Raw genomic sequence first — 26,789 nt, forward strand, 5'->3', positions numbered from 1 at the left:
AATTATACTCCAATAAAGATGTTTAAAAATAAATAAATAAATAATAAAGTTGCTTATCAAAAATTCCCTTCACCAAAAAGCCTGAGTATTCACTTAACTTTTTTTAAGCCGCCTAAACCTCAGACAGATAACCATTTGCTATATCAGCACCTTTTAAAAATGCAATGTCTCCGTAAGACTTGAGTTGCTCACACACCGGTGTTTATTACTCAGAGCCAATGGCCTCCTTACACCTAATAGAGATCATCAGCGACTGGAGAACAATGATGGGCCATCATCTATGAAGGGCTCCTTGTGTTTCCTGTATTTTACATCACTCATCTCACAGAATCCTCACTCCTGGTGCTGAAAGGTGATTAAGCCATATTATATAAAGAAATCAAGCTCAGAAAAGGAAGAGACACTTCCTAAATCACATCTCTTGGTAACAGATGGGGCTGGGATTTGAATCAGGTTCTGACTCCAGTTGTATGTTTACGAAGGGAAGGGCTGAAAAAGACTAGAGCCCTGTGAGGGGGGTAGAGAACACCAAAGAAGTAGTGAGAAGAGCAACCCTGGTGGCTTCCCAATTTGCCTGTAGCATTTGGTGCACTCAGGGTGCCAGGAAGCATGCCTGGGCTTAGCCTGAGACCCAGGCCCAGCCCGGAGGTGGTACCCACCACAGCCGTCAGCATTACAATCTGCTCAGTTCCAAGCGACAAATTCCTGATTTGGACACAACTACAAAACAGGTTTTTGTGTGCAGGCCTGGGAACCATCCCACAATTTAAAACCCGATCTCTTCGTAAAGTGGTTCCCCTCACCTAGAGATCGTCATACTGAGTGAAGCAAGTCAGACAGGGAAGGACAAATATATGATATCACTTACATGTGAAATCTTAAAAAAATGTTACAAGTGACCTTATTTACAAAACAGAAATAGACTTACAGATGTAGAAAACAATCTTACGGTTACCAGAGTAGAAAGGGAAGGAGGGATAAATTGGGAGATTGGGATTGACATATACGCACTACTATATATAAAATAGATAACTAATAAGGACCTACTGTATAGCACAGGGGACTCTACCTCAATATTCTGTAATGGCCTATATGGGAAAAGAATCTAAAAAAGAGTGGAAATATGTATACGTATAACTGATTCACTGTGCTGTATAGCAGAAAGTAATACAACATTGTAAATCAACTATACTCCAATAAATAAATAATAAAGTGTGTCCCCTCTGCGTGTGATGATGGGAAGGCTGAAAACATACGCCGTGTCCCTAGAACAGGAAGTCAGCCTCAACTCCTCAACTTTCTGAAAAGGAGGCTTGGAGTAAATTTTCTCTTTCCTACTTTTGGAGATCAGTTTACAAACACCCGGAAGATGTCAAAAGCCATCTCAAATCCTACACAAATTACATGTATTCATTCTTACAGCTTTTTGTGTAGAATAATGTAAAGTCTCAAGACAAATTGGAATGGGTGACTAAATCATTCTGTGGACAAAATCCTCTTGAGGGTGATAATAACAAGCAGAGGGGGAGGAATTCATGGAACAAGCAAGCAACATCTGCTTTTGTCTAACCATGCTTCTCGCCAGCAGCACCTGCTTATTAAGTAAGTATATGAGCCAACCCCATACAGAACTATAGATCACTGCTCACGACAACACACAGTTATAACATTAGGTTCCACTAGGAACTAACACACACTGTACTGGCTTTTATACATAATTAATCTACAAAGAAAAATGTTAACTGCTAAGTGCAACTAAGAGCAATTTCATTAATACTTGGAAATTGGGGGCTTCCCTGATGGTGCAGTGGTTGAGAATCCGCCTGCCAATGCAGGGAACATGGGTTCGAGCCCTGGTCTGGGAAGATCCCACATACCGCGGAGCAACTAAGCCCATGCACCACAACTACTGAGCCTGAGCTCTAGAGCCCACGAGCCACAACTACTGGAGCCCATGAGCCACAACTGCCGAAGCCTACGCACCCAGAGCCTGTGCTCCGCAACAAGAAACCACCGCAATGAGAAGCCCGCGCACCACAATGAGTAGACCCCACTCACCGCAACTAGAGAAAGCCCGCGCACAGCAATGAAGACACAACACAGCCAAAAATAAAAATAAATAAAATAAATTTAAAAGAAAAACTTGCAAATTGGCAAGATGAATGCATTTACCCTAAAAACAGGAGGCCTTCTAGAACATCGCTTTGTTGTCTCTCTCACTCCTGGGAGTTCTTTGGTGTAGGGAGGAAGTTATCGTCCACCCTCTTTGACTCCCTGGCTGGGTTTGAAAATTAAACTGACAAAGACAGACTAACAGGAGAAAAGCATACAAATCGTAGTGAATCTGTACATGCACGCAGGAGTCTTCACAAGAGGATGAAGACCCAAAGAAGTGGCCAAAGGAGGAAACTCTTAGACCTTTTAGACAAAGAAACAATTATATTTGTGAAGAATTGTCAAAACAAAGGGGTTTGGGCTAGGGGTATAATCCAACTAGGGTTAGGTAGTCCTCATCTTACTTAACTAGGAAGATAAGGGATAGTTTAACAAGGTTTGTTTGCAGAGTCCTCTGGTGCTGCCTCTGGGCTGATAAGAGTCTGTCTCTAGCAAAAGGAGAATTTATTTCCTGCCTTTAGGCAGGAAAGGGGAAGCTTTCCCTATGTTTACTGCTTCTTAACTGCCTTCCTTTATCAAATGTCATGTTTCCCTAGTTGTGATGGTCTCCATGAGGTGCAAAAAGTCCATTTCCTGGACAGTCCACTGCTAAATCTCAGATCAAAATATTCTGATACAGTCTTAGTCTGTACTTGTATCATCCCCATGCCTATGTTTTTAGCTCTCCCAAATTTATTCATCCAGGTTTTTTTTAAATATTTATTTAATTTATTTATTTGGCTGCTCTGGGTCTCAGCTGCAGCATGCGGGATCTAGTTCCCTGACCAGGGATTGAACTCAGGCCCCCTGCATTGGGAGCATGGAATCTTAACCACTGGACCACCAGGGAAGTCCCTATTCATCCAGGTTTGATCGTTGGTTAGTAATAGCTCAGCAAGAGAAACTTGCCTTTTCTTTCTTTTATATCTTTATAAAGTGCAGCCTTCCAAACACAGTTGGTACTCAAACATTTCTAACAGAACAGCTTTTGACTTTGGGTAATGAGAAATGGTCTCAATCTCTTGGTGATGTCCTCTAACTTAAAGCACCCATATTCTAATTCGCCAGGATCCATGAAGCTCCTAAAGTTGCATGTAAAATTTTTCAGTGTTTTCATTCTTAGGGAGGTAGAGTCAACTGCTTTTATTAGATTCTCAAGAGGGATAGTGAGGAAAATGAAGTTAACCTATGTCACTATAATTAGTCTTGTAAAGAAAAATAAATACAAAGTCAAATAGGCCCCCACTTATTAGCTGTGTGATCTGTGGCAAATCACTCCATCTCTTTAATGCCTTACTTTCCTTTCCTATGAAATGGAGATAATAGTAGCACCACTTTTAATGGCATACAAGGTAATTTGCACGACTATCTGCTACTGAGGACAACTATACAAATGGGACAAGAATGTACTTTAAATTATCAAAGAATTAAAAAGAGATAAATTACTTCACCTGGGAAAGTGGCTCAGAGACAAGAGCCCTACTTGGGAGGAAACTATTATTTGGGGAGGCATTTGCTTCTTCCCAAAGGGGCCGCTGAGTGGCTGAGAGTCTGGATGTGCTTTTAACAGAATCAGAAACTGGAAAGGCAAGGGTAGCTATCAGTGTCGGCAAAGAGGCAGGAAAGTAATGATGCTCCTCTCTCTTTGGGTTGAGACCTTAGAGATCTACAACCTAATCATAAGTGTGAATCTTAAGTAGGCAAAACCACCCAGGTTAGAGCTCAGTTTTGAAATATATCAATACCTAAAAATAAAGTGATTTTGGTTTGCAACTGGCAGAAAAAAATTCTCTGCTACACTGTCTTCTATTTCAGATTACTTTTGCAAAGTAGAAGTACAATGTCCCTACGTAATGAAAAGTAACCAGGCATACAGGATGATATAATAGCATTAATGAAAACTAGGAGAAATGACAGACAATAGAATAGACCCACATGGGCTGAAGATATTGCAGTTCAAAGGGACTTTAAAATAACTATGCTTGCCATGCTCAAGAATGATTTTAAAAATGGAGAGTTCTGACAGATAACTGGAAATTATAAAAATGAACCAAATGGAAATCTTAGACTTGAAAAGTAATTAAGAATGGGTAGGCTTATACAGACTAAATACAGTTAAATAGATAGTGAATTGGAACACAGATCAGAAGAAAATAACCAAAATGAAGCAAGTAAAAATCAGAAGGTAACAGACATAGAAGATACAATGATGTCTAACATACATGTAATTGGAGTTCCAGAAAGAAGACTAAGAGAATGGGGTAAGAGCAATATTTGAAGAGCCATTGGATGAAGTTTACAAAGCCAATGAACAATAGATCAAAAAAGTCCTACCACCCCATGCAGGGTTTTTTAAAATCCACAAATAGCTGGATCATAGTAAAACCGCAGGAAACCAAGGTCAAAGAGAAAACCTTAAAAGCAGCTGGAGAAAAAGACATATTATTACACAGAAGCAATAATCCAGAGTGACAGTTTACTGCTCCAGAAAAGAGAGAGAGAGAGAGAGAGAGAGAGAGAGAGAGAATGCAAATCAGAAGACAATGGAACAATATCTTAACCATGCTTTAAAAAATTAACTGCCAACCATTCAAAACAAAAATGTACTTCAAGAATGAAAGCATAATGAAGACATTTTCAGACATAAAAAAGCTGAGAAAATCTGTCACCAGTAGGCTCTCACTGAGGGAAAGAGTAAAGGATGTTTTACAGGCAGTAGAAAAATGATTCTAGAAAAAAGAGCAGAGAAGAGGAAAGAACAATAAAAATGGTAAACATATGTGGAAGTCTAACTGAATACAGACTTTAAAAAATAGTAGTAATTATATATATGCTCTTGTGTGGAAAATATATAAAATATTAAAATACATTACAGCAATGGCATATGAATTGAGGGCGTGGGGTGGGGGTGAGGGGTAAATGGAGTTAAAGTAGCCAAGGTCCTTGCATTATCTGGGAAGAGATTAAAAGTATCAATTAAAAAAATGTTTAATAAAATGAAAATACCAATTAACTATATTTTAAGTCAAGAAAGCATTATGATCTCCATAGTAACCACTAAAAGAACAGAGAAATGAATATAAAACTTCTAGCTGGACTTCCCTGGTGGCGCAGTGGTTAAGAATCCGCCTGCCAATGCAGGGGACACGGGTTCGAGCCCTGGTCCGGGAAGATCCCACATGCCACGGAGCAACTAAGCCCGTGTGCCACAACTACTGAGCCTGCGCTCTAGAGTCCACAAGCCACAACTACTGAGCCCGTGTGCCACAACTACTGAAGCCTGCGCGCCTAGAGCCCATGCTCTGCAATAAGAGAAGCCACCGCAATGAGAAGCCCGCGCACCGCAACGAACAGTGGCCCCCACTCGCCACAACCAGACAAAGCTCGTGCTCAGCAACAAAGACCCAACGCAGCCAAAAATAAATAAATTAATTAACAAAAAACTTCTAGCTAATGGAGGCTTAAAAATGTAAGCATTAAAATAAAACAAAACCCCCAAAACCCATATGCTACCAAAAGGCAAGGAAGGAAGGCAAATAAAAAGAACATAGAGCCAATAGAAAAAAATAGAAAGCACTTAATAAGATAGTCAATTTAAACCCAAGTCACGTGTACATTGACTAAATAATCCAATTAGAAGGTGAAGATTTTCAAACTGGATTAAGAAAAAAAAATCAACCATCTACTACTTATAAAAGACATCTAATATAAGGATACAGGGACTTCCCTGGTGGTCCAGTGGTTAATACTCCGTGCTTCCGATGCAGGGGGCCTGGGTTCAATCCCTGGTCGGGGAACTAAGATCCCACATGCCCTGCGGCACAGCCAAAAATGAATTTTAAAAATATATATGTATATATACACACACACACACACACACACACACACACACACACACACATATATAGATAGATAGACAGATAGATAGATGGATACAGAAAGGTTGAGAGTAAAAGTCTGAAAAAGATAACCATACAAACATTAGCCAAATAAATCTGCTACAACTATAATGATGAAGCAAAGAGCAATTCTGGAGATACAAACATTTCATGATAAAATGTTCAATTCACCAGAAATATATTACAATTACAAGTGTATATATTCCTAATGATACAGCCTTAAAACATATAAAACAAAAATTGGAAGTACTACAAGGACAAATAGTCAAAACCACAATTATGGTGGAAGAATTGAACACAAGCAGCAGAGTTAACCACTGAACATAAATAAAGCATTTATTCAGCAACTGCAAGGCACATTATTCTTCTCAAGTACAACGTGTAACATTTACAAAAATTGACCATCAACTGGGAATAAAACAAATCTTACTAAATTTCAAAGCACTGAAATCATATAAATATGGTTATGGTTTCTAACTGCAGTAAAATAAATACCAAAATGTTTGAAACTTAAGAACTATATATCTAAATAACTCAAGATAACATGCAAAAAAAAGATCAGAATGGAAAAAAACTATTTTGAGTGAAATAACCACCCAAACACTATATATCAAAACTTAGCTGTGAAGTGCAGGTAAAGCCATGCTTAGAGGGAAAAATTATCTAGAATAAATATACTAGAAAATAAGGCTGAATATCAATGAACTAATATCATTTTCAAAAGCTAGAAAAATAAGTGTATACTCAAAGAAAACAGAAAGAAGGAAATAATAAATGGTAGATATTAATGAAGTAGAAAATAAATGTAAACAGAAAAGGTCAACAGGTCTAGAAGCTGATTCTTTACAAAACTCATAAATTCCTAGAAAGACCGATTAAGAAAGAGAAGGCACAAATAACCAATGTCAGGAATAAAAAAGGGGACTATCACTGTACATCCTACAGACATTAAAAATATGAGAATGTCATTAACAAATTTATGCCAATATATTTGAAGATCTAGGATGAAAAAGATAAATCCTAGAAATAAGCAACTTATAAAACTGACAGTAAAAGAAAAAATTTAAACATTTGAATAGCTGTCATACCATTCAACAAACCCACAAAGAACACTTCAAGGCCAGATAACTTCACCTGTGAGTTTTGCCAATGTGTCAAGGTGAAACAATACTGCTATCACACAAAGTCTTCCAGAAAACAGAACAAAGAGTGAGCACTCCACAACTTATTTTTAAGGCCAGTATAATCTTGATACCAAAATTTGACAAGGATATTGTGAAAAACAAAAATTATAGGAAAATTCTACTAATTTATCAGGGTGCAAAAATCCTAAATAAAAGATTAGCAAGTGATATTAAATAAACACATAAAAAAACCCAATAACATGTCCCAGCCAAGTTGGATTATTTTATATATAAAAGTTTGATTTAACAACTGAAAATCAGTTAATATGTCACCACACTAACAGAATAAAAGAGAAAAAATCATACGATTACTTTAATAGATATAGAAAAGCATGTGAAACAATTCAGGAGCCCTATATAATTAAAAACTTTTAGCAAACTAGGGATAAGAATTCCCTTTAAATGAAAAAAAAATTATCTACATGGTGCAGCCATTGTGGAGAATAGTATGGAGATTCCTTAAAAAACTAAAAATAGAGTTACCATATGATCCAGTAGACCATATGGTCCACTCCTGGACATATATCTGGAGAAAACTATAATTTGAAAAGATACATGCACCTCAATGTTCATTGCAGCACTATTTACAATAGCCAAGACATGGGAGCAACCTAAATGTCCATCAACAGATGAATGGATGAAGAAGATGTGGTACATGTATACAATGGAGTATTACTCAGCTACAAAAAGAATGAAATAATACCGTTTGCAGCAACATGGATGGACCTAGAGATTATCATAGCAAGTTAAATAAGTCAGACAGAGAAAGACAAATATCATATGATATCACTTACATGTGGAATCCAAAAAAATGACACAAATGAACTTATTCACAAAACTGAAATAGACTCACAAAAACAAACTTATGGCTACCAAAGGGGAAAGGAGGGCAGGGATAACTTAAGAGTTTGGAATTAACATATAAACACTACTAAATATAAAATAGATAACTAACAAGAACCTACTGTATAGTACAGGGAACTATACTCAATATCCTGTAATAATCTATAAGGGAAAAGAATCTGAAAAAGAATATATATATATATATATATATAAAAATATATATAAAACTGAATCACTTTGCTGTACACCTGAAACTAACACAACATTGTAAACCAACTATACTTCAATTAAAAAAAAAATCTACAAAAATCACCATAGTTGATGAACAAATGATAAATGTTGAAAGTCTTTCGAGACCTCAAAAGGGAAAAGGATATGTACTATCAGCACTTCTATTCAACACTGTACAATCTGCCTGTGCAAAATGACAAAGAAAAAATTTTTAAGCATAAAGATTAGAAAAAAACCAAATTTCTCAGATGATATGATTATGTATATAAAAAATACATAAGAATCTACAGATAAATTACTAGAATTCATTTCATAAGTTAGCTAGGCTCTGGATACAAAGTCAATTTTTAAAGTTATATTTCTATAGGTTAGCAAAAAAAGAATTCGAAAATAAAATTTTAAAACGGAAACAATATACAGCAGAGTAAAAAAAATACCTAGGAATAAATCCAATACAAGATGTGAAAGACGTTTACAGACAAAACTATGGAACATCATTGAAAGAAATTTTGAAAGCTCTAAATAAATAGAGGCATATACCATGTTCATGGACCAGAAGATTCAATATTATAAAGATATTAATTTTGCCCAAATTTATTAATAAATGCAATGTGATCTCAATCAAAATCCCAACAGTTTAAGTCTTTGTTGTTGCTGTTGTTTTGTTTTGGTGGAACTTAATAAGCTGATTCTAAAATGTTGCATAAATGTAAAAGACAGAGACTAGACAAGAAACTCTTAAAGAACAAAATAAGAGGACTTGATCTAATGAATATAAACTCGTATTATAAAACTACAGTGTGGTATTGGTGCAAAAATATTCTCATAGACAAAAGGAATAGACTAGAGAGCCCAAACACACATTGGGACACTTGAACTATGAACAAGGTAGCCCCATAGGGCAGTGGGAACAGAATGGACTTACCAGTAAATTATGCTGGGATAACTGGAGGTCCATAAATTATTTTAATTTAAAACTTTAACCCCATCTCACACAATATGCAAAAATTAATTCCCAGTGAATTGTAAATATAAATTTGGGGGGTAAAACTGAGAAGTTTCTAGAAAAAAATATAGAAGACTATGTTTATAACCTCAGAGTAGGAAAAGACTTATTGAACAGAACACAATGAAACACTAACCATAAAGGAAAACAGAATCTGTAAAGGACTTGGTTATTAAAATTAAGAACCTCTTTTCATCCTTAAGACAGTGAATAGGCAAGCAACAGAATGAAGACTGTGCCACACGTACGACCAACAGTGAGCTCATATCCAGAATATATTTTAAAATACCTACAAATCAGTAAGAAAAAGACAAACAACCCAATGACAAAGGGGACAAGAGACTTGAACAACCATGTCACAAAATATTGCAAATGGCCAATAAACATGGAAAAGTGCTCAACCTCATCAATAAGGAAAAAGCAAATTAACTCCACAATGTGATATTGCTGCAAAACCACCAGAAAGGCTAAAATTACAAAGACTGACAATGTTGGCAAGGATAAGGAGCAAGGGAAATTCCCATATGTTGTGGGTGGGAGTATGTTGGTACAACTACTTTGGAAACCAGTTTGGTATTATCTACTAAAGTTGATGATACACATAACCTATGAGCTAGCAATTCCTCTCCTGGGTACAGACCAAACAGAAATGCATGTCCACAGGCACCAAGAAACACAAACAAGAGTGATGACAGCCACCTTATCCATAGACCCCAAATGGACCATCCAAGGTCCTCCAACAAAACAGTGGATAAATGCGGATAAATGATTGTGCTATACTCATATAATAGTTTTCCACACAGCATAGGGAAATGAAAAAACTACAGCCACAAGCAACAACATTCATAAATATCACAAAGCAAAGAATCCAGACACATGTGAATACATACTCCATTATTCCATTCATTCCTTGCTCAAAAAGACAGGTGAAACCAAAATACTGTGTTTAGAGATAGGCGCTTTGTCGGAAAAACTGTAAAGAAAGTGAGGAAATGTTTACCAAAAAACATCAGGACAGGTTTTCTGTTTTTTACCTTTGGGCAAGGGTGAGTAGTGATTGGGAGAGGGTCACAAGAGAGGATTCTAGGGTACTGGCAGTGTTCCAATTTTTATCCTCGTGTTGGTTACAAGGTGTTGGTTGCAAGGTGTCACTTGTGATAAGTCACTGCACTCTGCATCTCTATTTTGAGCACTTTTTTGTATGTGTACGAAATCTCAGTTAAAGGGGGTTAATAAATAAATCAAATGCATCTACAATTAAACAAAAAAACTTCATTGTGTCAATACCCATGTATATTGCCTGCAATCAAAAAGAGAATAGCTTGAAAAGCGGCGGGGTGGGGGGGGGGGGGCAAGCATCCTCATTGAGGCCCATTATCTTTTTACAGCTTTTGTGCTAACACCTTATTTACAAAACTTGGTTACAAAACTGAAATAGACTCACAGAAATAGACTCACAACAGAAAACAAACTTATGGCTACCAAAGGGGAAAGGAGGGCAGGGATAACTTAGGAGTTTGGAATTAACATATAAACATTACTAAATATAAAATAGATAACTAACAAGGACCTACTGTATAGTACAGGGAACTATACTCAATATGCTGTAATAATCTATAAGGGTTCACAAGCACTGTGAACCATTGAGCAGTCCTGACCAGTTCACAATGAGTGGGTTTCCCACTCATCCATTCGATGAGTGGACGATGGTGCACTGGTCCAGATAATGCACATTATATAAAGGTCCTGAGATCTTCCAGAAGATCTCCAATAAAGGATACCCAACACCTGCTCTTCCCTCCTCTCCTCACAGGCCAATCTTTTTCTTTCTTCAGTTCTCAGCTCCAGGTCTCTTCTACAGGGAATCCTTCCTTGCACCTACCCCTACCCGGAATGGGGTAACATCTCCTTTTGACATTAGTGCTGGTCATTCTCAGTTTGTCCCCACCTCCCAGTTCCACCCCTGGGAGGCTGATCCCTAGGCACTAGATCACCAGGACAGTCCATCCAGCCAGCTTCTACTGGGTTCCACAGAGGAGAGGCAACGGCAGAAGCTGGGAGGTGAGGAGAAGAGAGAAGTCGGACATGTCCTCCCCACCCTCTTTTGCTGTGGTCTGTGTTCCTTGGGGTGGCTGCTTCTCTGGAGGCCCAAACCCTTCCAGCAGCATCATTCCTGCCACCTATAACAGCTCTCCACTGCTGTGCCTTTCACTGGTCCTGGGAACCCTGCCTTCATCTGGGTTGTCTTTTCACTAAATTCTCTTCACTTGAACTAGGTTGGATTCTGTTTTCTGCTGGGACCCTGCGGAATGGAGATTTTATATTAATTTATAGGATAATTTTATCCGCATGTGTCTTCTCCTGCTAGGCTGTGAGCTTCATGACACGGGCACTTTAGAAGTTACCAACCAATATTTTAAATGATATAGTGAGTTAATGAATGCATGAATGAGCCCACATTAGAATTAGAATATACTGTACATTGTACAAGGATTTCTAAAATGCCCCTCATACATTTGATGTGGCACCAACCAATCTGAGCAAACATTTTTCCTACGTTGGTTGAAAATAGCCTTTGTTGGCAGGAATATTTTTACTCATTTCAATGATTTCAATTATTCTAGCGATAAGTGCAATAGCTATGATTTCTCAATTCAGAAGCTAAGTTTATCTGAAATAAGTCATCGATGATGAGATTCCAAATGGACTGCAGTTAATTACAGCTCTAAGAGTCAGTAGGAATGCAATAAAAAAGTTAACTAGAAAAAGAAGGCTCTGCATCTCTTATTTTTTATAACCTATTGCAAATGACTCTAGAAAACAAATACTTAGTAGTTGACGGTGTGGGAAGGGTTATCTCCAGGCAGGAAATGTTCTTTGTTAATACAAGAAACTATCTACTCTACATTGTTGCTTTAGACTTAAAGGACAATCTGGGCTGATACCAATATTAGATATGCAAGTTTCATATTAATGTGCATAGTTAGACAACTTCTACAAAATGAACTGGAAAATACTGATTCTAGGCCACTAATCAGAATTTCTGGAACACAGTCTGGAGCTCTGCAGATTCCCTTCTTTTATGGTAGAAAAAGTGCAGAAAAATCAGATTATCTAGAGGTGCCCTGATGTGCAAGCAAACTAGTAGGTGCTGTACAGTGTGACACTTGAATTTTACTCGAGAAAACTAGTTCATAAATTAGAATCACAACTACATACACACTATATCAAGAATTTTGAGTTCATAGCAGGGCATTTTGAAAGCACCAATTTACCTAGCATGCAAGCTCCTGGTGAGGGATATATTCTGAACTCTGCAGAGGTCAAGGTTCATCTCTTTTCTACAATATCTTTCCTGGTTAAACCTCTCCTGTTCCTTCTGCTAACTTTTTCGTTCTAAAAAGCATCCCAGTTCTGTTCATTCTAACCACGAGGGAGAGGGGAAGGTCCAATTTCTCTAGTATGGTATGAGTTCAAGATTATCTGTCATCTCCCACCATGCAAACTAGTTACTTAATAAAAGAAGACCTTTCTAATATGGCACTACTTGGGATAGGCATCTGATTTTACCATGTGGAATGATATGGCATGGTTTTAGTAATAGTTACAATATTAACAATACCTTGTGAGGGGGTTTGGGGAAGAGACTGAGTTAAAAATGATTAAAATGCAGTTATACTTCTGATTCTTTTTATAACCAGACAACTTGCTTTGTTATGCCTAATTAGATGCAACAACAACAACAAAATTCCTTTTTCCTTCCTTTTTCCTTTTCTCTTCAGGCGTAACTAACATAGGAAATGACCACACCAGCTCCTTACTGATTGCTTCCCTGGAAACAAAAGAGCATTTTATACCTGATCCTGCCATTACCAAAAGAGAATCAAGTAAAAATTAACCGCCCTTCCCCTCTCTTGTCCATACAGAAAGCAGTATATTTTAAAAGGGGGAGAGGGGAAGTACCGCATTCAATTCCTAAGGACTGATGCTCCCCCCTCCCCAGACTCACTCATCTCCATTATCATAAACATCACCCACTTATGGGGCGCCCGGTACATGAAGGGCCCCATCGCCTGACAGGGTGAGAAAAGAAGCATCTCTTTCAGTCTGAAAATTACGACTCCTGATGCTTTCCACGCAGCAAAGCGGGCGGGTCGCCTAGCCCCAAGGGACAGGGCGGCGTCTCTCGGGTGCCCGCAGCCCAGAGCGGCGGGCGGCGCCGCAGCTCCCGGCCCCCCTCCCGCAGAGACCGGCCGCGGATCCTTACCCGCCAGTCCGCCGCCGCCGCCACCATCGCCCGCATGCCCCTTCCTCCGCTGCAGGATGAAGTAGGGGTTGGCCCTCTCCGTGATCCACAGCGCGTTGGCCAGCAGCACCTCTTCGGGGTTCACCCACATGTTCCTGGGCGCCGAGGGCGCACGCACAATGGGGCGGCAGGTCGGGTCCCGCGTGCACCGGCGCGCACTCCCGGGCACACGCGCGCCCGCCCGTCCGCTCGCCAGCCCGCCAGCTAGGTGCGGCGGCGGAGAGCGACTTCACCACGGGGCGGCCCGCGGCGCCCGGGTCACAACAAAGCCCCCGCGGGCGGCCGGGGAGGATGGCGAGGACGCGGGCACCGCGAGCAGCATCCTCTCCCCGGCGCCGCCGCCTTCCGCGAGCCCGCGGCCGCAGACGCCCAGGCTCTTCGCTCCGCAGCCCGGCCGGGGCCCACGGCGGCGGGAGGAGGAGAAGGAAGGGGAGCGGGAGAAGGAGGAAGTGGTATGGCTCAGTCCCGGGATCCGGCTCGGCCCCGAGCAGGGCTGCGGGCGCCGCCAGCTGATTCGACCCCGCGGGTCGGGCAGAGCTGGGCTGGGACGCGGCTGCTCCCTCAGCGCCCACCCAGGGTCCGGGCCGCCTCCGTCTCTAGCAGCTCAGAGCCCTCGCGCGTTAACATTTCGCGTTGGGGCCGCTCGCACCCTCGGTGAAGCCCAGCTCCCAGCTGGAAGGACGATCCGGACACTGCGAATGAATGACGACAGCGCGGCTCGCTAGGAGCTAGCCCGAGTGACACCAGCTTCCGCGGACGCGAATCCTCCCCGGGCCCTGCGCGCCGAGCCGGGCCGCAGCGGCTGGCTTTGGGGGAACCTTCTGGGGACCGGGTGGCGAGCACTCGGCCCCACGCCCATCCCAGCAGGGAGGACCTCGGTGGGTGGGTGTGTGTGTGTGTGTGTGTGCGGGCGCGCGCGCGCGCGCGCTATGTGTGTTTATGGTTGACGCTCGGTAGGCTAGCGCCACCCCTGTTCCCAAGAAATGCGTTTCAAGGTTCCAGACTTGGAGCTGGAGACCCGGGTCGTAAGTGGACGCAGCCAATGGTTGTCGATGTTTTTGTTTCCTGCATCCCTAGGGCAAGTCATGCGTCAAACGTGTCATCGCCTGTAACCCCGCCCCCTCTGCATTCCATGGTAATTAAATGGCCCAGCTAAGTGCATTACATCACTTCTTTCCTTGACCTGTAGGGCATGAGCAATAGCGAAGTTGGAAGCAGCCCAGAAGCTTAGAGCAACTAATTCATACCACAGCTGTCCCTATATGAGGCGTCTGGCTCTTCGAGGACAGGACATGGCAGAATTCAAGGATTTATCCACACTTAATAGATGGATTTAAATTTGTTTTAAGAATTATTGAAATTAGAGACACACAACCCAGGCCATCCTTATCCCTAGACAGTTTTGCTTTCCCCCGGTATTTCGAGTCTCTTTGTGGTGATCACAGCCCATCCACCTAAGTATCTGATGACCTTTTCCTCACTTCTTTTTTACACCCAGATCTTCAGATAGCTGAGCAAAAAGAGTCTCCTCTTCCCAGATGATGGGAATTTACTAAGCTCTGCTTTGTCGCGGAAGCTCTACAATCCTAGGGACTTCTCCCTTTCCCAATGAGCAAAGCATTCAAATGAGACTTTCTTGTGGGAACTTCAAATTTTTTACTTATGTGTCTCGCACTTGGATTGCTGAATTCCTTCAAATGGGCGAGGGAGCGCGTCCCAGCCATTTTAAAGAGGCTGCCTCTGTACCTGTTGGTGTCCTACCTGGTGGGCTCTGGAGAAATGGAAGTCTCCCTTCACATTATCACACTGACTGATCTTCTGCCTCTTTAGGAAACATTTTACATCTCTAGGCATTTGTGGAGACGTCATATTTTTAACACAGACTCAAAAATGTCATTTGGCACCTTTGGTCAAGGTACAGTGCCTTCAGTCATGAAAATCTACTGCAAATTTCAAAAAATAAACAATAAGATTGCAAATCATACATATGTAAAATTATTAATTTTATATTTATATAATATTAATATTTTGAAGTGCTTCCATAGACATCCTTTTATTTTATATGATTAGCATTTTTTAAAACTCCACTAAGTACCTTCATACTGTCTTTTGGAGTGTCCTTATCATACTGCTCGAAGCTGTGGCTAGACATCTCTACCTTAGCCCTAAAGTGTGATCTTAACTTAGCACTTTTTATCTGTTGGTGCTAAAATGGTACTTACTTATATAATTTATGCGTTCATTCACTCATTCATTCAAAGTGTAATTATTGAATGTCTACTCAACTCTAGGCCCTGAGCATAACAAGTGAACATAACATACCAAAATCTCTGCCTTCATGAAGATTAAAATGTAAAATTGATAATAAAAAAAAACTTACAAAAATTTGCTTTGAGAACAAGATTGGACACCAAGAGGAAAGAAGAAAACAATTTAAGTCCTTAGCTATTTTCGGGGGGGGGGTGTTTGGGGTGTTTTGGATGATTTAGAGCACATTCTGTCCAGGAAATCAGGGGTTCCGTTATGATCATGAATTGTGATAACCTATGGTAAAAGAACACTGCAAAGAACCAAAGAAATTACAAGCAGTTTACGGCAGTTTGCCGGTCCCATACTGTTAACAGCTCACTTATTAAAATGTGGCTTTGTTTAAAAAAAAAAAAGACAATCAAATATGCCCAAACTAGAAATAACAGATAAAGAACCTAATTAATCCAACCAGTTTCTCAGTAAAATAGGTGTTTTTAGCTTTCAATTCATTCCCATTGGTTTTAAGCCCAAGGATTGTCTCAAACCACTTAAAGAGGCATTCGACAGATGCCTAGATAAGATAGCAGTAAGTGACTTCACAGTCTTTATGTCAGTTGAGATCTCCTACTGCCCCCCACCCCCATGGAAAAATTCTACTCCAATAGGGTTCTGATGGACCACTTTGGAGCAATCAGTGGGTTTACTACTTAGTGGGCAGATGTGATTGAAGCAAAATTGCGAGGGTAGTAAATTTGTCTTTGGCAACTCTCATCCCCATTCCTACATGTTTCCATCTTTCCTGCTCTATCACCTTCACAGTGGTGTATTTTCCTCCGTATCCTCACCCCTTTCCCAGTAAGTCCTCTACTTTGTCTTCTAGGGACTTGCCTACCCTTGGAAACACCATGGAGTCTTAGGGATTTTATTTCTGCCCGCACCCACCTCCCAACTGCAGTGCCTACAGCATCATGGCCCAGTTCTCCCAGAAGTAAGGGCGTGAAGGCTGCAGCACACTAGTCCTAATAACCCTCCCCTTGCCCAGCAGCATCAGGAGTGGTCAGGCCAGTAGGAAATTCAGTTCTCGTTTCAGCAGAGAGAATTCACCCAGCAGATTAATAAAATGCTGAAGAAGCCAACTCCTTCCCTTGCCTTCTAGATGCTGAAGGTAACATGTCAATGAGGACTTTTTTTTTTTTTTTTTCAATGCCCAGACCTTCCCTGTCCAACCTGGAAGGGCAATATTTCTAGGAGGGTGTTTGGGATTTCTAGTATCCAGTGAGGTAGAAGGAGAAGGGTAACCAGTTGAGACAGGGAAGATTAACATTAACATTGTTTCAAAGATGCAAGCCTTTGCAGTAGCTCTGATATCTGATATAGAGACCTTCACAATGGATCTGAGTTGCGACTCCAACTGGAAAAACTAGGTCAACCAGTCACCACAACCATCTAGTCTGCAAGTAATGGAGTTAATAGTTCTATCAGCTGTAAGTGGCTGAACAGATCTGCAGCCAGGACCATCCTTAACTAGAGCGGGATTTGAGGGAAAAGATTCTGCAGACTAGCTTTGATATGTAATAGTTCTACCTTGCCTCCATTCAGTGGATCACTCCACCTTTGAATTCTGAGATGCCCAGGAAATCAAAACTGAGTAAAACGTTATTTCTCTTCATGTTAGAGAAACTGTGGCCAGATGACCTCTGTCAAATGCATCTCTGTTCCTGGAATCAAAGAAGAAACCAAGATAACAACTTCTCCGGGGGAGAAAAATGAAGCAAAGTATTAGCAGAGGTTTGTTTTCTGAGTAACTGTCATTGAAAATGGCACCTTGTAATGACTGGGAAAGAGTGACAGGTAAAGAACTTAGACCACATGGAAGGGTGAGTAGACACTTTGCCTACTTCACGCTCATCCACTGCAAGTTCCCTGAGGCCAAGACTGTGAGATCATTCTTATATCCCCAGGCCTAGCACCGGGGCCTCTATAAATGCCCAAAAAGGAAACACTTACAAGACTCCTGAGTTTCTAAACTTCAGAAAAGTTTAGAGATTTAGAAAGGAAAGGACTTTTAAGAGACGCTGAGTACAGTTATGCTGAGCTCCTCATTTTGTATACAAGGAAACTGAAGCTCAGAAAAGGGAAGGGACTTGACTTGGAAGTTGGTCTTATTGTTTAGGAAACTATTATGACCCCAAACTTAACTGCAAGTTTTCCTTCTTTCTGCACACATTATTTGTCACATTTTTTCTCAAGAATTAAAATAATTTCTATTTATATAATGTTTTCATGGCCATTATCTATCACTGTGGTCTGGGTGTTGGGATCCACTGACTGGCTAGAACTGAGTCACATGCTTACCCTGGGAAGGTGGTGACAGAGGGGAGGGGTCAGAAGATGTGGAATACTCCCTAAAAGAATATCAGAGAACTGTTACCAGAATAAGGTGACTGGGCTGTAGGCAAGCCTGCACAAGAGATCTAATGGAAAACCTACTTTTGACAATCTCTTTCTTTCCCTTTCTTTCTTTTTTTTTTTTTTACAATTTGTTTTTTAATGACTATATTTTCTTGGTTGTAATTTTATATTACATAGATATAACATATTTTGTTTTGTTTAATGCTAAGAAACCTAGTGGTTTGACGCTTTTGATAATTAAGGTCAGAGGTCATTTAATTTACCTTAAAAAAAAAAAAGAGAGAGAGGTTATTGTAAGGCTTAAATAGACTAAATTAGGACCAGAGCCCTTCAGGAAGTTCTGGGACCAGTTTGTGTCTCTGCCTCTGTCTCTCTCACTCTCTCTGAATCTCTGCTTCTCTCTCTATATTTGTTCTAGCATCTTTTCTCCACCAACCAACCTCTTCTCCTTACCCATAGTTTCTGTTCCCTCATAACTCATGAGATCCTCTCTGGATTTATCTTTCTGTTATTGCTTTCAAGCTATAGCTCCCACCATTAACTAAACAGTTTATCTAGGTATTTCATAGCCATAACTCATGAGAGAGAAATTGATGGGCTCACTGTACCTTTTCATCCAATGACCAGGTTGTTGCCCAGCTTATGACCGCTGCCATTTGGTCAGATGACCAAAACATGGCAGCTATGTATGTACGCATATTTTGTGCAACTGATACTTCAAAAATTCTCACTTAAAGATCATTTGTATTATAAAATGAGTCAGTCTGAGAGTGGACTTGGCCTTCAAATACTCTACTAGCTGGGAAATGTCTGAAGTCTCCCCTCTTCTACATAAGCCAAGCAGCCACATCAATGAAGGCAAACACTCTTTCATGTGGTATATAGTTTTGGACCCTGATGATTGTAAAGTAGCCTCAAGTAGCCTCCTCATTCCTTTTAGGGATGAAGTTCTTTTTTCCCCCACATAGTCATGCTGTTCTTTTGCCAGTGACTCATTTGTCCATTTTCTCTCTCATGAAACACACACACACGCGCACACACACACACACACACACACACACAAAACCCACTATGAATAGTATTTCTTAAATCACCACAGGTACTAGTACCAAACATGTAAATATAGGTAAAAAGGAGTTTGGAACATTGATATCAAGGTAACAGTAGTGTTTTGTTTTGTTTTTTTAACTGCACACATGTCTATAAACCTAACAAATAGGTTTTTTCTATTTTTAAAATAGAAGAATACAAACTTTTTTCCTTCTAGGGTAAGAATTAATATTTTTATTGACCTTTTTGAAATAAAATTTTATTTGCATCCATATGTTTTTATGAAAGAAAATTTTATTCAGATTTTCTATTTCAAGACTTCCTAAAATGTCGGGGAGTAAAAATGTTGAGCTTTAGAATGGGATCAAAATTAAGTTGTTATCAACTTAAAATAGACTTTTATAGATATAAGTTGTTATATGTAAGCCTCATGGTAACCACAAAGCAAAACCTGTAGTAAATACAGAAAAGATAAAGAGAAAGGAATGTAAGCGTACCACTAAAGAAAGTCATCAAATTACAAAGGAAGAGAGAAAGAGAAGAAAGGAACAGTGAGGAACGAAACAAAAGCAGCTAGAAAGCAATTCCCAAAATAGCAATAAGCACATGACCTATCAATAATTACTTTAAATGTAAATGGACTAAATGCTCTAATGTAAGACATGGAGTGGCCGAATGGATTAAAAAAACTCAAAAAAACCAAAACCCACATAGATGCTGCCTAAAAGAGACACACTTTAGATAAAAGATTGAAAGAGAAGGTATGGAAAAAGATATTCCATTTAAATGGAAATCAAAAGAAAGCTGGAGTAGCTATACTAATACCAGACAAAATAGACTTTAAAACAAAGACTATAATAAGAGAAAAAGAAATGTGCTACATATTGATAAAGGGGTCAATCCAACAAGAAGATATAACATTTGTAATTAGTTAGGCACTAAATTTAGGGGTACCAAAATATATGGAGCAGGGACTTCCCTGGTGGGCCAGTGGGTAAGATTCCAAGCTCCCAATGCAGGGGGCCCGCATTGGATCCCTGGTCAGGGAACTAGATTCCACGTGCATGCTGCAACTAAGAGTTTGCATGCCACAACTAAGACACCTGCATGCTGCAACTGAGTCCACATGCTGCAACTAAAGATCCTGCCTGCTGCAATGGAGATCCTGCATGCTGCAACTAAGACCAGTGCAAGGAAAATAAATAAATTAAAAAAGAAAAAGAAAAACAAAACAAAATATATACAGCAAATATTTACAGACCTAAAAGAAGAAATACATAGCAATACAATAATAGTTCAGGACTCTTAATACCCCACTTCCATCAATGGATAGATCATCCAGACAGAAAATCAATAAGGAAAATTTGGATACAAACTACATGTTATACCATATTTATGGAACATTCTATCTCACAGCAGCAGAATATACATCCTTTTCAAGTGTACAGGAACATTCTCCAGGATAGATTATATATTCGGCTACAAAACAAGTCTTACTTAAATTTAAGGAGATTGATCACATCAAGCATCTTTTCCAACCGCAGTGGTATGAAACTAGAAAACTGGAAAATTTGCAAATATGTGGAGATTAAATAATATGCTACTGAGCAACCAATGGGTCAAAGAAGAAATCAAAGAGAGAAATTTTTAAAATACCTTAAGACAGGGCTTCCCTGGTGGCGCAGTGGTTGAGAGTCAGCCTGCTGATGCAGGGGACACGGGTTCGTGCCCCGGTCTGGGAGGACCCCACATGCCGTGCAGCGTCTGGGCCCGTGAGTCATGGCCGCTGGGCCGGCGCGTCTGGAGCCTGTGCTCCGCCATGGGAGAGGCCACAGCGGTGAGATGCCCGCGTACCAAAAAAAAAAAAAAAAAATACCTTAAGACAAAAGAAAATGGTAACATAACATATCAAAATGTATGGGATACAGCAAAAGCAGTCCCAAGAGGGAAGTTAATGGTAATAAATGCCCACCTCAAGAAATAAGAAAAGTCTCAAACAACCTAATTTTACATCTCAAGGGTATTAGGCTAAGTGAAATAAGTGAGACAGAGAAATACCATATGATCTCTCTTATATGTGGAATTAAGAAAACAAACAAACAAAACCCAAGCTCATAGATACAGAGAACAGACTGGTGGCAGCAAGAGGTGAGGGTTACCAGGTGGGAGAAATGGGTGAACTGTGAGGGGTTTTTTTCAGTTTAAATCAATTAAATTTTAAAAATCTAAAAAACAACCTCAGGGGAAAATTGCAGTTTCCTTTTCAGAATAATACAACTCAGCTCTCTTTCTATTACACTGACAACATTCTCATTGGAGAAATACTATAGTCTATCTTGAATCTCAAATCTTCAAACATTTTTATATGTGTATGACTAAATGATTTATAAGAAAGAATATCTAGGCACCAGTACTAACACAAAAGAACAACTTACTACCAAAGCCCTCTAACTGATCAATTATATTTTAATTTCCAGCCTCTCAGAGCTTTCAAACAAGATTACGGATCATAAAATTTATATGATCTGAATAGTCAAAAGTCTTTGAAAAACTTTAGGTATAAAACATGAAATGAGAAAATGAACTTATTCACTGCACTAAAGGAGAAATAACAGAGTACCGATCACTTAATTCCCAAAGGATAAGCATGAGAATTGGCTGTCGAGCTACCTTTATCAGAATTGAGGAAAAGGCGAAAAATAACTCGCTATTTATTTGTCCCAAGGTTCTCAGCACTCTCCTTAAGCATTTATCACTGAGGTTTCTTTTACAGGATGTCCTGCCCTTCTATGATGTCTTTTATTTCTTCTGTAAAATACAGACCTAAATAGGCATTTTCATCATAAAACTGTACTGGTGAGAATTTTGCTTTTTTTTTTTTTTTTTTTGGAACTTGCAATCCTCTTATAGGCTGTGAAATGCAATCTTCCATAAAAAGAAATGTGTTAAATCACACTGATTTCTATTCCAATGAAAATTACACTTTGCTTTTAATGGGAATGACTCAGTCAATCAAATTGAAAGCTGAGACATTCTGTCCCTGAACGGAAGTTTTAAAAACATAATTTCTGCTTTCTTCCCTTACACAGAGCCACCCCTCACTCACCTAAAGAACACTGAGGTGGAAGGCACATACTGAAAAAAAAAAAGAATACCTAACAAATGCATCTTTGTCTACAAACTGTGGTCTTGGGTTTTAGCACAAAATCTAAATTTAAAATCTATCTCAGATGTGCCAATAGAAAATCACAGAATTCTAAATAAAGTTAGCTGGTTGGTGGTTAGATGAAACAGTGCTGCATTAGAGATTAGATCTGATCAAATCATCTCTATGTGACTATCTTTACGGCTGCATTGGGACCCCCTGAAGCTGTAGGTTTTTCTCCTTCATCACTTTAAATATGTCCTGCCACTCCCTTCTGGCTTGCAGAGTTTCTGCTGAAAGATCAGCTGTTAACCTTATGGGGATTCCCTTGTGTGTTATTTGTTGTTTTTCCCTTGCTGCTTTTAATATTTTTTCTTTGTACTTAATTTTTGATGGTTTGATTAATATGTGTCTTGGAGTGTTTCTCCTTGGATTTATCCTGTATGGGACTCTCTGTGCTTCCTGGACTTGATTAACTATTTCCTTTCCCATATTAGGGAAGTTGTCAACTATAATCTCTTCAAATATTTCCTCAGTCCCTTTCTTTTTCTCTCCTTCTTCTAGGACCCCTATAATTCGAATGTTGGTGCCTGAGACTGTCCTCAATTCTCTTCATTCTTTTTTCTTTATTCTGTTCTGCAGTAGTTATTTCCACTATTTTATCTTCCAGGTCACTTATCCGTTCTTCTGCCTCAGTTATTCTTCTATTGATCCCTTCTAGAGAATTTTTAATTTCATTTATTGTGTTGTTCATCACTGTTTGTTTGCTCTTTAGTTCTTCTAGGTCCTTGTTAAACCTTTCTTGTATTTTCTCCATTCTATTTCCAAGATTTTGGATCATCTTTACTATCATTATTCTGAATTTTTTTTCAGGTAGACTGCCTATTTCCTCTTCATTTGTTAGGTCTTGTGGGTTTTTTCCTTGCTCCTTCGTCTGTTGTGTGTTTCCCTGTCTTCTCATTTGCTTAAGTTACTGTGTTTGGGGTCTCCTTTTCACAGGCTGCAGGTTCATAGTTCCTGTTGTTTTTGGTGTCTGTCCCCAGTGGCTAAGGTTGGTTCAGTGGGTTGTGTAGGTTTCCTGGTGGAGGGGACTAGTGCCTGTGTTCTGGTGGATGAGGCTGGATCTTGTCTTTCTGGTGGGCAGGTCCACATCTGGTGGTGTGTTTTGAGGTGTCTGTGGCCTTATTATGATTTTAGGCAGTCTCTCTGCTAATGGGTGGGGCTGTGTTCCTGTCTTGCTAGTTGTTTGGCATAGGGTGTCCAGCACTGTAGCTTGCTGGTCGTTGAGTGAAGCTGGCTGCTGGTGTTGAGATGGAGATCTCTGGGAGATTTTCGCTGTTTGTTATTACATGGAGCTGGGAGGTCTCTTGTGGACTAGTGTCCTGAACTTCGCTCTCCCACCTCAGAGGCACAGCCCTGAAGCCTGGCTGGAGCACCAAGAGCCTGTCCTCCACACGGCTCAGAATAAAAGGGAGAAAAAATGAAAGAAAGTTTGAAAGAAAGAAAGAAGGAAGGAAGGAAGGAAGGAAGGAAGGAAGGAAGGAAGGAAGGAAAGAAAGAAAGAAAAAATAAAATAAAGTAAAATAAAATATAGTTATTAAAATAAAACAATTATTAAGAAAACATTTTTTAAAAGTAAAAGAAAAAAAAAAACGGACAGACAGAACCCTAGGTCAAATGGTAAAAGCGAAGCTATACAGACAAAATCACACAGAGAAGCATACACATACACACTCACAAAAAGAGAAAAAGGGAAAAAAATATATATGTATCATTGCTCCCAAAGTCCACCTCCTCAATTTGGGATGATTCGTTGTCTATTCAGGTATTCCACAGTTGCAGGGTACATGAAGTTGATTGTGGGTATTTAATCCACTGCTCCTGAGGCTGTTGGGAGAGATTTCCCTTTCTCTTCTTTGTTCTCACAGCTCTCAGGGTTCAGCTTTGGATTTGGCCCCGCCTCTGCGTGTAAGTCGCGGGAGGGCGTCTGTTCTTCGCTCAGACAGGAAGGGGTTAAAGGAGCCGCTGATTTAGCGGCTCTGGCTCACTCAGGCCGGGGGTGGGGGGAGGAAGGGGCACGGAGCGCGGGGCGGGCCTGCTGCGGCCGAGGCCGGCGTGACGTTGCACCGGCCTGAGGCGCGCCGTGCGTTCTCCCGGGGGAGTTGTCCCTGGATCCCGGCACCTTGGCAGTGACGGGCTGCACAGGCTCCCCCGGAAGGCGGGTGTGGATAGTGACCTGTGCTCGCACACAGGCTTCTTGGTGGCGGCAGCAGCAGCCTTAGCGTCTCAGGCCCGTCTCTGGGGTCCGCGCTTTTAGCCGCGGCTCGCGCCCGTCTCTGGAGCTCCTTTACGCGGCGCTCTTCATCCCCTCTCCTCACGCACCAGGAAACAAAGAGGGAAGAAAAAGTCCCTTGCCTCTTCGGCAGCTCCAGACTTTTCCCCGGACTCCCTCCCGCCTAGCCGTGGCGCACTAACCCCCTGTAGGCTGTGTTCACGCCGCCAACCCCAGTCCTCTCCCGGCGCTCCGACCGAAGCCCGAGCCTCAGCTCCCAGCCCCGCCCGCCCCGGCGGGTGAGCAGACAAGCCTCTCAGCCTGGTGAGTACTGGTCGGCACCGACCCTCCGTGCGGGGAATCTCTCTGCTTTGCCCTCCGCACCCCTGTTGCTGTGCTCTCCTCCGCGGCGCCGAAGCTTCCCCCCTCCGCCACCCGCAGTCTCCGCCCGCGAAGGGGCTTCCTAGTGTGTGGAAAGCTTTTCTCCTTCACAGCTCCCTCCCACTGGTGCAGGTCCCGTCCCTGTTCTTTTGTCTCTGTTTATTCTTTTTTCTTTTGCCCTACCCAGGTACGTGGGGAGTTTCTTGCCTTTTGGGAGGTGTGAGGTCTTCTGCCAGCGTTCAGTAGGTGTTCTGTAGGAGTTGTTCCTCATGTAGATGTATTTCTGATGTATTTGTAGAGAGGAAGGTGATCTCCGCGTCTTACGCTTCCGCCATCTTGAAGCTCCTCCCCCTAGGATGCATCATTTTTTAGATGGAAAATTATATTTTATTTTTTATTGAAGTATAGTTGATTTACAATATTGCGTTCGTTTCAAGTATACAGCAAAATGATTCAGTTACATATATATTTTTTCACATTATTTTCCATTATAGTTTATTACAAGATATTGAATATTGTTGCCTGTGTTAAACAGTAAATCCTTGTTGCTTATCTATTTTATACATAGTAGTGTGTATCTGTTAATCCCATACAGTACTCCTAATTTATCTCTCTCCCCCTCCCTTTTTCCCTTTGGTAACCATAAGTTTGTTTTCTATGTCTGTGAGTCTATTTCTGTTTTGTAAAGAGATTCATTTGTATTATTTGTTAGATTCTACATATAAGTGATATATAATATTTCTCTTTCTTTGTCTGACTTATTTCACTTAGTACGATATTCTCTAAGTCCACCCAGGTTGCTGCCAAAGACAATATTTCATTCTTTTTTATGGCTGAGTAATATTCCATTTTATATATATACTACATCTTCTTTATCCATTCATCTGTTGATGGACACTTAGGTTGTTTTCAGGTCTTGGCTATTGTAAGTAGTGCTGTTATGAGCATTGGGAATGTACCTTTTTAGTGTTCTTAACACACATTGGCAAATTACTCTCCAGAAAGATTGTATCTAATCCTTTCCCCAGCAGCATGGGACAGCATCCATTTCTCCACAACATTATCTAATATTTTGTATGAAAGTATCTCTCACTGTTATTTTGGGTGGAATAGTAATGTGACTTTGCATTTTTATTACATTTTAGGGATTTCAACAGACACAATAGTACTTATTTTTCCCCAAGAATAAAATAGTTTAATTTTTCAGATTATTAAAATAACAAATGTTTATTATAAAAAATGAACATGATAGAAAAGTATAAGTGAGAAAGAAAGTTTCCCAAAATATCACCACTTAGAGATAACAATTGGTCTTCTGGTAAACATCTTTCCAAATATTAATCTCTGCCTATTAATATATATGGACAGAGAGACATCCTTTATTCCCATGGCTAAGTGTTATTTTGAGGTAACATGGCTTTGCATCTGTACTCCAAAGATTTCTTTGATGCTTCTTTAGTATGCAGAATTAACTGAAGGTCAGGACCGCAGTTAAGGGCTCTTTCTCTCCAAGTGTGCAAGGACGAGTCTGGGTGGAGGAAGATCTGTTTATGTTCCACGTTCTTATCTATGTGTAGAATTGACCCTGAAAAGAGTTGTGAGAATGTATGAAAGGGTCAGTGGTTACCCTAGCACTTGCTCAGACTTGAAAGGGAA

The 26,789-nt window shown here is 40.4% G+C and overlaps 1 protein-coding gene across 3 annotated transcripts in view; it reads right to left on the reverse strand.

The window, feature by feature from the left end:
• The window catches only part of TBC1D9 (TBC1 domain family member 9), a 105,330-nt gene extending 91,592 nt beyond the window's left edge, over nucleotides 1-13,738 (reverse strand). For 2 of the 3 annotated variants that reach the window (XM_027117045.1, XM_027117047.1), the window contains exon 1: nucleotides 13,585-13,738. In XM_027117045.1, the coding sequence (XP_026972846.1) occupies nucleotides 13,585-13,714 (130 nt within the window). In that variant the 5' untranslated portion in view covers nucleotides 13,715-13,738. The remainder of the gene's footprint in view (nucleotides 1-13,584) is intronic. The other variant, XM_027117046.1, reaches the window with a different exon arrangement.
• Between the last annotated feature and the right edge of the window lie 13,051 nt (nucleotides 13,739-26,789).

The sequence above is a fragment of the Aethalodelphis obliquidens genome, unplaced genomic scaffold, assembly GCF_003676395.1.
Source record: "Aethalodelphis obliquidens isolate GAN/ISIS:26980383/991018 unplaced genomic scaffold, ASM367639v1 scaffold17, whole genome shotgun sequence".
NCBI classification, from domain to species: Eukaryota; Metazoa; Chordata; class Mammalia; order Artiodactyla; family Delphinidae; genus Aethalodelphis; species Aethalodelphis obliquidens.